This window comes from Carassius auratus, chromosome 31, assembly GCF_003368295.1.
Source record: "Carassius auratus strain Wakin chromosome 31, ASM336829v1, whole genome shotgun sequence".
NCBI lineage: Eukaryota > Metazoa > Chordata > Actinopteri > Cypriniformes > Cyprinidae > Carassius > Carassius auratus.
Window position 1 is genome coordinate 3,587,938 of NC_039273.1, and position 14,704 is coordinate 3,602,641.

The window sequence follows — 14,704 nt, forward strand, 5'->3', positions numbered from 1 at the left end:
ATAAGTATCCGTGCTCCATGCTTCTGCAGGTTTTTTTTTAATGGGTTTTTGATTGCATTTTCAAATAAAAAATAAAATAGAAATTTTAAACAAATTAAATTATTTTATTGATTTTAACTGATTTTTTTTAATATATATTAAATGTAAATTTGATAGTTTAGTTAATAATTCAATTGATCATCGGTTTAATTCTGTTTAAATTTTTAGATTTTAGTGACAGCATTTAATGTTCAATTTACCAATCATTATTCATAACAATTAATAATTTTTATGTCCATATAAATATATTAAAAATATACTCAATATTCTTTCTCAAACTTTGAATATGTTGCATCAAATTGCTTTCACTGTTCGAATGAACTGCAAAATCCTTTGCGCTTAAATTGATTGACAGTCAATTTATTTAAACAAAATGATTAATTACTTTTAATTGAAGATCGATTAATCATTGACGTCCCCATTTCTTTTTTCTTTGTCTATTTAAATATAATTCAATGACTGTTCTTCACATTATTGTTGCAAAATGACTAGAAATATGTCATCAAATGCATTTTACCTGTCCAGGTCTGTCTGCTCCTGTGCCTCGGGGTCGTAAAGGCAAGAAGCTGAAGAACCAGTTGAGTCCCCCTGAGCTGAAGAATGCAGACTGGCTGGTCCACTGTAACCCAGAGGTTGTGCTTCAGGATGACAGCTACAAGAAACACCTCAAACAACACTGCAACAAGTAAGACTTCTGGATATTGTGTAACATGGGTTACATTTAAATTGTCGAAAAAGTACATTTTGCACCATGATCATATTACATAAATAGGAAGTACTTTAATCAGGGGGCATAGTTACATTTTTCATGTTTCCTGTCAGTCATGAAATTATATTTGTCATTATTTAATTTTCATATAATGATGTATGTGTTGTGATGACATCATGATTAAAGGGTTTTAAATGTGTTATCATCATGTATCTTGTCATGAACAGGGTGCTACTGAGGGTGCGGATGCTATACTATCTGAAGGTGGAAGTGCTGGGGGAGGCTGCGAATCAGGCTCTTGAAGGGATCCCAGCGAGGTACTAGATGACACACAGTCTCTCTTAACCCATGCATACCTCATTAATTCAGTGTAGAGTGGCTTAATATGCACGCATCTGTGTGTTTTCTGCAGTAAACTGGAGGTAACCCTGCCTGATATAGACTACATTGAGATCCCTACAATATGGTGGGATGCTGAAGCGGATAAATCGCTGCTTATTGGAGTTCACAAACATGGTGAGACATCAAAGAATGGGTGCAACCGTTACACCCAGTTTTATGATGCTTATGCAGTGTATGTTTTACTTTTTAGCAGAGATGTGATACATTTGAATGCAATTACAGGATCTTTTTGTAAGATTTAGATGGTCACAGGGTTCATGTTGACTTGCTCTTTCTTCACCATGTGCATTAACTACTTTGTGTGTCCCATGCAGGGTATGAGCGGTATAACGCCATGCGTGCAGACCCTGCTCTGTGTTTCCTGGAGCGAGTGGGTATGCCTGATGTCACTGCATTGACGGTAGAGCAAAGTGGAGCAGAAACTGCTTTAGATGCACCTGATAGGTAATATGCTTTTAAATGAGTAGCAGAGATATAACGGTTGTCGTGCCTCTTGGTGCTTACAACCATAAACATGCTTCTTCTTTTGCAGTATCAGCAAGAGTGATGAAATCAAAGAGGAGAACGATATTAAGTCTGAGGAATTAGAAGAGAAAGTAGAGATCAAGGTAATAAGAAGAAGTCAAAGGAATGTGACGTCGAATGAATTTTGCTAAGTGCGTTAACCAAATGCTCAGACTGTTCATTAAAGTAAAGTTTTCTTTTACAAAGGAGGAACCCATGTCAGAGGAAACAGGGAAAAATGATAATACAATGACAGGTATTGAAAACTTCCTTTTCTATTTACTCATTTGCCAGTACTGTTGAACCATTAATTGTTTGTAAAGTTGTTGGGTGCCAAATTAACTTTTTTCATACCTGCCAACAGTGTTGGGGGTAACGCATTAAGTATGCGAGTTACGTAATCAGATTAATTTTTTTCAATAACTAGTAAAATAAAGCATTACTTTTTTCATTTACAAGAAAATTTCTGAGTTACTTTTTCAAAGAAGTAATGCCAATTACTTTGTTTTCCCATTTAATTTACTGACAAGTCTCCTTCCCCCATATTGGGAAAAATCAGAAGTACAGAGGCGTTGTGTGCGATGTGTGAACATGTTATTGTAGTTCTAGACTAAATGTGAATGTGCATTAATTCATCCCACCGCAAAAAAATTTAGTATTCAACAAAATGAATCAAAACAGTGAAATGGAAACTCAGAATATGATGCAAACCTGCAATAATTATAAATATATAATAAAAAACACAAATGGATCTAATCCCATTTTATTAACTATGTCTTTGCTGCTGACCTTTGACGATCCAGTTCAACCATACGAATAAGCAAAAATGACTTTAGATAAACTAACAGTTGTGCTTCATTGTTTTTTTTTTTTTTATTATTACTGAAGAGTGTTGAACCTTCTCCTGTGTTCTACAGTTCAGACACAAATGTACTTTTCCTTCAGCCTGAGGTTTATTCATTACACTTTTTGGTGTGAAGAGTTTTTACATTTGCTATAAATAGACCTCCTTATATTAAAAACAGTCAACTCCTGCTGATAATTAAAAAGTAACGCAATATTTTAAAGCATTACTTTTAAAAGTAACTTTCCCCAACACTGCCTGCCAATGCTGGATAAATTGAGAAAATTTTCCAACCATCTGTATTTTTATGTATTTTTAGAGTTCCATAAACTTGAACTTTATATGTAGGTGAAATAAATCTATTTGAAATTTGTCATATTGCTCTCTGTTGCATTGGCATCCTTATAAATGTGACACAAATCCAAAGGTGACCACCCCTTAATATGAACTTTAGGTGTCGTCTAAAGTAGCATTTCTTTTGAAGGGGGTTTTATAGGATCTCTCGCAGCAGACCTTGTTGCAGAAGTGATGGAGCAGGGACGGATACAGTGGCCAGCAGGCTCGGCTCTTACAGCACGTCTCCGGCGCCTCATTACTGCCTATCAGCGTTATACACGCCGTGAGCCGCTTCGTCATGATTTCCTCTTACACGAGGGAATTGCACCTGTGGCTTGGCAAATAGGAGAGTTTAGGCACTGCACTACTGAACCTGATCCGCTCTTTTTGGAGTGGCAACGAAGGTGAGTGATGTTACAGTGGTTTTATTGTTTACAGTTGTAAACCAGCTCCTTTGGGTAACATTTTAATACTCTTGCTGCCTTCAAGTCGTGTTGAAAAAATCATAAACACTAAGTGTTATGAGGATGAAGAACATCAAAAAGTTAACAAAACATTAGAGCAGCATGAAAAAAAAGACAAAAACAATGGCTAAAAACTAAATAGAATTATTGACTAGCATAAAATCCCTGAGGATTGTATTAACATTGAAACACTGCAGGTCATGATGAACATTGGAAGAATGGTATTTTGATTCTGCATTGGGTAATAATGGGTAATAATGGGTAATCGTGTGTGCTGAAAATTATTTAATTAAATTTTTGAGGGAAATTGAATTTTTATTGAGTAAATGTATCTCCTTTAACACAGGTGGACACGTCGAGAGCAGGCTGACTTCTATCGCACCGTGTCGTCGTTTGGAGTAGTGTATGACCCAGAGAAGAAGACATTCGATTGGAGTCAGTTCCGTGCCCTTGCTCGATTAGAGAGAAAGACGGACGAAAGCTTGGAGAGATATTTCCACAGCTTTGTTTCAATGTGTCGAACCGCATGTAGACTGCCGCCCAGAAAAGATGAAGGTAAAATGGATATTTGAGTTGATAGTTTGGTGAAGCTAATAATAATAGAAGCTAAATCTGTCATAATTTTTACACAACTTCTTGTCTCATTTAGGTAATGTGGATACATCACTGTTTGTGGAGCCTATTACAGAAGAGCGAGCTGCCCGAACATTATATCGTATCGAGCTTTTGAGAAAGGTCCGTGAGCAAGTATTGCGCCACCTGCTCCTGGAGGCACGACTGCTGCTATGTCGCCCTAGTCTGTACTTGCCTGTCTGGTGGGAGTGTGGCAAACATGACCGTGATCTTCTCATTGGGGTTGCTAAGCATGGCTTGAGTCGAACAGACTTCTACATCCTCAATGATCCCCAATTATCCTTCCTGGAGGCCCACCGGAACTATGTTCATAAAGAAAACCACAGATATCCTGTCCCGGGCTTGCCCCACCACCATTGCTGCTTGTATGATGCCAACCTTGGGCATTGTCAGTCCCCACAACCTCCAGAGTATCACCCCACACCTTCACACCACACACCAACACAACTCGTCAATACTCATGGGCATCGCCAGCCCACAGAAGTGGTGGCATCAGAGTCTGGGAATTCCCTAGAAATAGGTGCAGGAAACAGGGAAGGATTTTTGGATTGCCCTCCATTGGATGACTCTCTAGAGTTGGGGTCTTTACAACATGAAGGCTTGACATCAGACACACTACATATCAAGTCTGGTAAAGAGGCCTTCAATGGATTCCCGTTCAATTCTGCAACTGGTGGACAGAATATGCTAAATTCATACGGGGTCCAAGGGGAGCTAAATGGGTCTCAAGGAGACATGGCAGACTCCATAGCTGGGAAACTTCGCAGCGATGTTCTGGTGGGAGAGCAAGGGTCTTCGGAGGAGACTGGCTTAATGGCTCCTTCTATGGAACTAGATGAACTTCAAGCTCCATGGGAAAGCTCGGACCATGCTGAAGCCTCTGACATGTTCAATGAGACTGATCCCATCTTGGGAGCGCAAACTTTGGAACCCAGCTTTCTCGATGCTCCTCAACCAGAAGATGGACGTGAGGGTGATGAAACGCTCACCGACTGTTTGAGCATGCCAAGTTCGGACTCTCAAAGCAACCCTGTTGAACCACTGGCACCGAGCTTCATGTTGTTCAAAGACCTCAATGTTGGAGAGACTTCTGTGGATCAGACAGATCTATCAGCCAGTCTTCCAGAATATGTTTCACCACCACCACCTCTTGGACTCCCGGATGTGAGTCTTGACCAGACAGATCCCATTAGTGAGGAGCAAGAAGATAGGCTTAGTGATTCCAACATCACACATGGTGTTCCCAGTCCAGAAGAAGGAGCTGAAAGCTTAGGGTTTCAAGATCTTTCCCCAGACAGCCCAATGACAATGGATACTCAAGATGAGATTCCTTCAATAGCATCTCCAAGAGAAAATTGTCTCGAGGAATCGCAGAAAGGGGACTACAAGGTGCCATTTGACGATTCCAATGGGGATTTTAAAGATCCTTGTGAAGTGGCCTTGAATGAACTTTACAAAAAGCCTCTAACAGAGCCACAAAAAGTGCCTTTAGAGGAGTCTTACGATTTGACTTGTGACGAGACCCTGCAGGAACCTTGTGATGGGTTTCAGCAAGACACAACAGAACAGCAGTTGGTGGAAGAACCCTGCAAAGAACCACCAGAGCTAATAGGAGAGTGCAATATAACTAACACTAATCTCCCAACAGATTACCCTATTCCACCTTCACTCCCGTCATCTCCTATTACCTTACCTGACACCTCTGAATCCCTGAGCCTTGAAGGAGTCCCAAAACAAGAGCTCCTCATGGATCCAGTGGTGTCAGATGTGAAGCCTGAGCCAGATAGCACTACACAGGCCCCTCACCTTGAGCAGACTGAGGTTTTGGAAGTAAAGGAAAAGATAAATGATGAAGGTGCAAAGGCACCAGGTACTGTGACTGTAGACTTTACCTTTCTACATTTTGTGTTTTGTTTCTGATTCCGTTACTTGTATGTAGTAGTTCCAGGTCTATTGAGTTTGAAACCTATTTTAGAAGAAAAAGACAATTTATATAAGCAGAATAACTGAATCCTGACTATTGAATTATTGATATTTATTGATCTTGTTGGCCGCATTACCACATTAAGTGTACATTAATTCAATGGTTTGTCATCACTTATTTCTAATTGTTGGCAAACATTAGTCAGATTTGCTTGATGGAATCACTTAATATTTTTACTATAATAAAACTTAGACAAATTACATAATGATAAATGATTGTTTCTCACTGTGTTCATAAAACCCAATGGAAGTCATAAGGTTTTGGTCTCTCCCAGCATGCTTTGAATAATAATTGTAATTTTTTTCTTTGTATTTTTAGCACTACTGGGAGATGTTGATGGACCACGCTTTGCATTGCCCATGTGTGAGATGGTAGACAGTGTCCATGAAATAAGGGAACCAACCATTGCTCAGCTTCTACAAGAGAAAGCTCTCTTCTCCTTCTCAGAGTGGCCTAAGGTACTGTATTTTGTATATTCTGCTCAAAATGTGAAAGTCTTCTCTTAAAATGAAATAAGTAAGGCTGGTGTCAGCCCACAGCATACCACTAGATATATACCAATCACTTGTTTCTGCAGTTAAACCCTTGTCTTTTTGCTCTCTACAGGACAGAGTGATCATCAACCGTATTGACAGTATCTGCCACACTATCTTAAAGGGGAAGTGGCCTTCCTCTAGTCAGCAGTACGAGTCTCCCACCTCATTGGCTAACACCTGTGTGCCCAGCAGTGCCCACCAGAGGGCAGGGTTTCTGTCTACCAGAATGCCTATTTCTCAGAGCCTTAACTTTAACCTCCCACACGCAGTACCACACTTAGCAAAGGTAGGTTTTTCAAGGTGTCTACAAATACTTAAAAAGCTGGAAATAAATTATATGAATGGAAAAAACCTGGAAATATCAGGGAATATCAGTGCATAAATTGTGGTCCCTTTGACCAAAAATGATTCCAATTGATTGTTTTATTCCATCTCATAAATGTAAATATCATCAAACACCTAATAAATATCATGATTGCGTTTGTTTATTTTGCAGCATTTAATTCAAACAGTTAAACTGATCAATGCTGGAGTTTTGGTAAAACCATGCTAATTACTTGCTTAATATGAATTTTACTTCTTTGGTTTGTTGCAAAACTTCCCAGCAGGAGCGGTTAGTGGCCCCAGCATTTCTTTCGGAGCTCAAACGTCCAAGACGTAGTTTTGAATTTGAGGCAGAAGTCCTTGCCAAACCAAGCCATCTTGGAGAAAAGATCCAGGTTGGCTTGCCTCATCGCGCTAACGCTCTCCTCCTTAATGGCTGGCAGGATGCCGCTATTGACCTCTCCAAACCAACAGAGCTAACAGTTGGAGGAGACAGTGGGCCAAACTGGTCAGATGAGCCACACTGTCCAGTCAGCGCCTCATAAAATAACTGGGATAGGCTCCATACAAGGCTCACTGGGATTGGATATGGCTGGCATTTTGCAGGCTGGCCTGATTCACCCAGTCACGGGGCAGATTGTCAACGGCGGTCTTCGTCGTGATGATTCAATGTTGAGACGGAGGAGAGGACGGAGAAGAAATATTGAGACTCCTGATCTCAGCTTTATAAAGGGACGAAGCGTGGACTTGCCTGAAAAGCAGGTTTGTGGAAACGCAGATCAATGCAGTGGATACAATAGGACGTCCAAAAATGAAAATGGCACCATGCCATTCTAGCATTTTTTTGTGATACATAAAAGGAGATGCTTGGCAAATCTACTCTTCTTTTCTGTACAAAGAAAAGCTTATGATGATTTATCCCGCCAAGCTAAAAGAAAAAAAAAAAGCACCATCAAAGATTAAAGTCTTCATTAAAAGTGCAATGGGGTACTTTTTATTTTTATTTTACTTTTTTCAAACTAATTCGATGTTTCTAAAAAGATTTACCAGGAAATTATTTTAAATATTAATATGATCTTATTTTCATCTTTTGCGATGTTGGAAGAAGCTTATTTTGAAAAGCTTTTATTTCAAACTTGGATCTTGCCATGAAAATAGCCTTTGATTATGATGCTGATATGGCACTAAAATAAATAAATTAATAAAATATATAAATAAATCAATATAACTGGTAATAAGTGTTTTGTTTATCTTTGTGTACTCCACAGAGCGGGTCAGAGAGTATCAGCCACCCTGTTGTGTCCTCCACATCCTCCCAGTCAGAAGGCCCTCCAGCCACCCCGACTACACATTCTCCTCACCCTCCAGCATCCTCTCCAGCTCCTCCTCCAGCCTCGGAGGCCACAAATGTGAGCTTGGACAGGGAAACAGCCAATAAAGGCCTAATCGAATGGCTAAGACAAAACCCCAACTACAACATGGAGCTTTCTGCTTTTCCGGTAATAATATTTCTGTGACATTTTTGTTTGAGTATTATAACATCTATGAAGTTCCTATTAGATCAAGTTTAAAGATCATATTTGTGTCTTACATTTTAAATTCCCTGTTTTACTTCAAAAGTACGTCACATTACCAGTAAAACAGATGTGTATGTGAATGTAATTTCATGTTTACTTTAATGGTATTGTGTTTTTATTTGTGTGTACCTTTAAGGTGCTTTAAAAAAAAAGTAGCAAGGCTGATAACACTTTTTTTTCTGTCTAGAAGGATATTTGAATGATCCTAAATGTAATTTTTTGTTGTATACAGCTTATACAAGTCTTTAAATAATATAATTGATATTTAATAGATAACTTTAACCCAAGTCTTTTTTTAGTCTCAGAATGCAAGCATGTTGCACAGTTTCTTGGAGCGCCCGAAGCAGAGAAGGCATCGCTGCAAAGACCCAACCAAGCTCAATGTCAACTCACTGACTGGGGAGGAGAGAGTCCCAGTAGTGCACAGAAACACAGGCCGCAGGGTAACTAAAACATGCATAGATACTCCTATAATCCTTTTTTGTTTGTTTCATTTCATTTTAATGCCACAATTCTTCTGGTTGCAGCTTGGAGGTGCTATGGCTCCAGCCATTAAAGAGCTCTCCCGGTGGCTGGATGCAAACTCTGAATACTATGTGGCTCCTGATTGGGCAGATGTGGTGAAGCACTCGGTGAGTCATATACATTCTGTCTAGAAAGAGGCTGGAAACTGCAAGAAGCAATGCAGAGACTTTTCCAGTGAAGCCACTTGTGAATATGTAGTAAACTGAACATAAGCTAATTGTCAAGGTTCGTCATTTAAATGTTGACTAAAATGTATTGGTTCAGAGTGGAAGAAATACGGAAATGTAATAAGATCACAATGTTGCTTAATTCCTTGAGCTGGTGATGACCCTCTTTATAGTCTGATTTGGACAGAAAGAAGCATCTGCTAAATAAATAGCAGTTGAATTTTTTACGTCAACCATTTCACAGTTCTGTGTGAAGGGTATCTACATAAAAATCCCCCATAGGATTTCTATAATAGTCTATGATAGTTTATAATCTTCTATTGTTTGTTTATTAATGTATTATTTTATAATTTAAAATATAAGGTTTCACTGAAATCCATTCCACTGGAATCAGAATCCAGTATTTTAGTGAGTTGGGATAATTTATGATTTTGAATGAAATTACTGTGTGTGTGTGTGTGTGTGTGTGTGTGTGTATATATATATACACACCATATGTGCCATTTTTATCCTGTACATTATTAATAAGTCTTTGACTTTCTAGATCCTGAATGAAATTTTTCCTTGTAAACCAACACTAAGTTTTCATAATCCCATTATTCCAGGGTTTTCTGCCGGAGGTCAAATTCACACGAATCCTCTCTGAACCTGTGTGTCGTTATCCCGGTCCACATAGGAGAGGCAGACGACCCCGCAGCGAGATGCCCAAAGCCCCCGAGCTCCCTGCTGGCATGGGTCCGCTCTTCATGAACGGTGGGCTCATTGGCAGCATGGATCTGGTTAGCTTACCCAATCTCCGCAATGTCCCTGGTATCTCGCTAACTGGTATCATGGGCTTTCCTCACGGTTTTGCCACTGCTCTACCATCAGGAGAAGACGCCAAGAATGGACTCAGCATGCTGCCCATGATGCTTCACGGCATGGCGGCCGTGCAGCCGTCCATGTACAGCGCTCACATGAGTGGAATGATGAATCATCCACTGTCCACTGCAACGTCCACTGCAACTGCATCCTCCACTACAGCGAGCGTGACTCTTACAAACTCTGCAACTATAACCTCAACCTCCAACCCGGCGGATAGTTTGGATTCTGCACTTCAGCATGATAACGCAAGCTCTCCGATGAGCATGGAGAATGGGAATAGGGAGGACATAAAACAAGGGGAAGAGAAGAAAGTTTCTGCTTCAGTGTCTACAGCTGCGGTCACTAGCAGTAGTAGTAGCAGCATCACAAGCACCGGTAGCCATTTGACCTTTAACCCTTTTCTGATCCCAGGAATGTCACATAGTCTGTTGTATCCTCACATGTTCTTGCCACCGGGCAGTATAATGGCACTGCCCGCCATGACTGTAGCAGACAGCACGGGCAGCCCCAAGAGGAAGAGGAAGAAGGTTAGGGAGGAAGGACCAGAGGAGGGATGCAGCAGTGTTGGTGTGCATATAGATGGTGTGGAACTGAAGGAGTTTAAAGACAAACAGACACCCGAACAAAAGAGCCAAGAGGGCGAAATGGAAGAAGGCAGACCTGATGTAGATTTAGCTCAGGTCAAAGATACTTCTGAGGATAGAAGAACTGAGGAAAAAGACAAAAATGAGATGGGAGAGGAACCTGAGCCAAGTGCTCAAGGCTCGTGTGACAGTGAAGCCTAGAATACATCCTCACATTTTGGCCGCAGTACTTTTGTGTGTGTCGTGTCTGTAAAAGTTTGTGTATAGAACTTTGATTATCAACGTATTGTTTATAGACCTGCCCTTGTAATTTCACTGACATCTACTCTTCCTTCTGGGTGTGTGACACTTGAAGCATGCAAACACTCGGAGGACTTCAATCCTGAAAAAGGGACAACATCATCATTGTTGTTAGCTTGTTCCTTTTGCATAATGAGAACGGCTACTCAAACGTTTCTGTCTATTGACGGAGAACGCTCTTAATGACCCCAGCGTTTTTCCCTTTTCATAAGGTGTTATTAACTAGCATCTTTCACAGATTCTCAGAAAGCGGTAGGATGTTGGAATTGTGCAAAAAAACTTACAGCAGTCTCACTTCATAATCATGTTTCAGATCACGCTCTTATAGTTGCATAAGACCTAGGTTCATGTTTTGAAACATTTCTCAGAGTAATGTAAAAAAAATAAAAAAAAAACACTCGTCCCATTGGTAGATTACCAGCAGAGCTGCATCTGATACAGTCTCGATGGACCACAGTATTTTGTTCTTAGTTGCTTGCTGCTATGTATTCATTTTAGTGAAGATTTTAACCTAAATCCTTAACAAAGCTATAGGTGGCATGAGTGCAACAATGGTGAGTGCAATGGAAACTCAAATAGAGCAAGGCTTGAAATTGATGGCAAAGAACAATCCTGAGATTGATTTATCTTTTGTTTTGTTTGTCATATTGTTTTTGATGTCATTTCCACATGTTTGCTTTGGTAAGATGCCCCCTTGGGATACTACTAATCATTTATAGAGATGGCTATATATACACTTAGAGGTGCTGCATATTCAATGGAAAAGGTTTAGTGCTGTAGATGAGACTGTTCTAAATAGTATTGGTGCAGGGGCTTATAATACAAGTCTGATGCAAAACAGGTGGTGGAACATTGTGAGACTTATGTCATTCAAACATGTTTGACATTCTTCTGTGGAGCACAAAAGCGGCATGCTCCCATTAAGAAGTGGCTATCAAGCTTCATAAATGGCCATGAAACCACTCCATACGACTATTTTCTGCAAAATAATCTTTGAAAACCAAAGTTTGAAAACCCATGGTCATTGTGGATTTGTTATGTGGGGAAGAGCAGCATAAACATTCTTTAAAACATATCCTTTCGTGTGACACTGAAGTAAAGCAAGTCATGGAACAACATGAGGGTGAGTAAATTATGCCAGAGAGTTGAGTTTTGGGTGAAATATTCCTTCACCCAAAATAAGACAAAAATATCTTTGCAAATCACCATTTTTTTTTTTTTTTTTTGCCTTGACTAAAGCCCTTTGGTTGATGGGGTTGAAAGAAAGATGTCAGACTGACTCGTTCTCCTCATGGGTTACATTGCTCTTATTTTCTATGGTGCATTTAAAAAATACTGTAGAGTAAGACATGAAAATCTATCTAGCTGTTTATTGCCGTTACTATTGTTTACAAGCACACAATGTTATTTTTTTCCCTTGCCAGTATGTCTCATATTGGGAGGGTGTTTAAAATAATCAGCACTAGTGTTTCTTTTATTTGAAATAATTTACACCAGTTGATAACCAGAGATAATTTAACTTGTTTTCTCCCCCAGTCTCAACAGGGTCTCTCTTTTGTGGGAGTATTCATTTTCCACCTTTTCATCTTTTTTTTTTTATGTGAAAATATTTTTGCACAGTCTTTTTGGTGAATGTTTACCTGTAATTGTGTTCCGTCTTGTTTGTTTGTGTGTGTTCGTGTGGATGCATGCGCACACTTGCACGTCACTTCCTGTACATTTTGACCTATGTAAACCTGTACTGTAAATTTCTTGTCTAAACAACAACAACAACAACAACAAATCATGTTCACCTTCAACAAAACATAATGTTGTTGCCTTGTCACACTATTTGTGACACCAAGATGTAATTTATTATGCTCTTATTTCTTTTTACTTTGCCAAATTCACCAAATAGGACATTTCCCCATTCTCATCGCATCTATTTTATTGTGTTCACTTTGCAATGCCTTATTTAGCGGTTTATATATGGATGTTTGTTACATCTTTATGTTGGAAAATATATATCAAAGTACTTGTGTACAGTGTCAACGTTTTGGGAAGCAGTCTCAGTCATACTAGTTCAAATCTAGTTGTACAGATACTGGCCTTGTAATTTTTTTTTTTTTTTGTGTAAAACTTCAAATCATAAAACCTTTGAAATAACGTAATCCGTTTCTACTCTCATCCAAAACAGTATTGCAAAGCACAAAGTCTTAACTTTCAAAACTGTTTCATTGTTAGTCTGAAAGCTTACCTCAGATCTTTCTCTATTGTCCTTACACTGCTTTCTGAGTAACATCTGGTGAACAAAAACCCACAGACCTCATCTAGACATCTGGATGATTATGCTATCCTTACTTTTGACGTTTTGATCAGTTCGTAACTCCATTAAAGGCCTTCAACATTTCAGGAGAATAACAGCCAGTATATGTACATCTGGAGAGTTCAGACTGTTAGACTGAGAATGCTGCGTTGCTGGTTGTAAGTGTATTGATTTTATAAATGTACTGTTTGTTGGAAATGTACAGTTTGAAAACACAACACTGTTATTGGAAACTTAAAAACACTCCAGTTTAATGAATTTTTTAATCAAGTTATTTGAATAGAAAGTCTCCCTGGCGCAATATCTGGGCTCATCAGTGAATATATATTAAATTCTGTGTCCTAGTAACATTGCTTTTATCTTTCTGCTAGCTGAAACAGTTTGGTTTTTCATCCAGAAGCCTGATCAATTTAAAATTCTACCTGTATTTATTGTTTTACTGTCTCCGCATTGTCTCTGTGCAATTGCAACATGTACATAAAATTGATGTCTCCAGGTTTTGGATCTTTTCCTATATGGGATGTCTACACTGATCTATTTTACTTTCCATAAAAGGTGAACTGTTCTGAAAATGGTAATGTTGACTCAATTTGTGTGTATAAACACATCTCTGGATAGTTGCTCCCAGATACTCTTGAAAGAAAAAAAAAAGCCTTCCCATTGGCCCCTTCCTCCATGTTTTTTGATGGATTGATCAAAAGAAGATGATTGTAGTAGCTTTGCGTAGTGCATTTCCGATGGGAAATGAGAATTGGTAAATTTGTGGTACCATGTGCCAGTGTCATTTTGATCAGACTCCCCATTGAATATGTTATTGTCAGTGTTTGCATGTCAGGACCTGCTAAAAGACCAGTCACCATGTCTGAGGCAGAGCAACGTTCCATATTTCAAAGTGAATGCAAGTCATGCTTCTATGGAGTGTTTCTTATAACAGCTATGTAGCCAGACAGAATAAAAGCAAAACTGCGCTTGTGTTGGAGGTTCTGTTCCTCTAGATCTTGTAGAATAACGTTGACTTTATTTGATCTAATGGTCAGTGTTCATTACAAGGAAGTACTTTAAGTTTGTAGTTACATTGAAGCAAGTGCACTCTATTGGGATGATCACTCGACAAAAAGTGAGCTTATACTCTTGGTATGCAATCTGCAGCAGTGCTGAGAGTCATGGGTGTTATTATTATTATTTTTTTTAATTTTATTTTGGGATATTTTTTTTGTTTTTGTTTTTGTTTTGTTCCAGTTCTCCTGTACACGGATGTGGACCAATCATATAATTCAAACCATGGTTTGTGATCTTTTATTGTGCAATAAAAGGTTACTTTGAACTGTCAAGTCAATAATTCTTTGTTGATCAATTCGTTTTCTGCCAGACAAGGCAGACAAGGTTGATCAATTCGTTTTCTGAAGGTTTTTAAATATTTGTAGCATTTTGTTTGAGCAAATAAGAACAAACTCTTGCAAAACATTATATAGTTTATGAATTATATATATATATATATATATATATATATATATATATATATATATAAATAAAAGTATTTGAAAGTAAGGCATCAGTGAAGCGTTTAAATTTAATTGTATAATTGCATGTAATTACGTGTAAAGATA

General features: G+C 38.8%; 1 protein-coding gene across 1 annotated transcript in view; it reads left to right on the top strand.

Annotated features, from left to right (window-relative positions):
* Positions 1–14,065, top strand: part of LOC113050242 (chromodomain-helicase-DNA-binding protein 6-like) — a 37,509-nt gene extending 23,444 nt beyond the window's left edge. The window contains 17 exon segments of the mRNA XM_026213031.1: positions 565–724; positions 976–1,065; positions 1,161–1,264; positions 1,465–1,594; positions 1,683–1,758; positions 1,862–1,910; positions 2,983–3,238; positions 3,645–3,853; positions 3,948–5,801; positions 6,234–6,373; positions 6,522–6,737; positions 7,060–7,280; positions 7,282–7,537; positions 8,044–8,274; positions 8,652–8,795; positions 8,880–8,984; positions 9,650–14,065. Of these exon segments, the coding sequence (XP_026068816.1) occupies positions 565–724; positions 976–1,065; positions 1,161–1,264; positions 1,465–1,594; positions 1,683–1,758; positions 1,862–1,910; positions 2,983–3,238; positions 3,645–3,853; positions 3,948–5,801; positions 6,234–6,373; positions 6,522–6,737; positions 7,060–7,280; positions 7,282–7,537; positions 8,044–8,274; positions 8,652–8,795; positions 8,880–8,984; positions 9,650–10,693 (5,285 nt within the window). The 3' untranslated portion in view covers positions 10,694–14,065.
* The last annotated feature ends 639 nt before the right edge of the window (positions 14,066–14,704 follow it).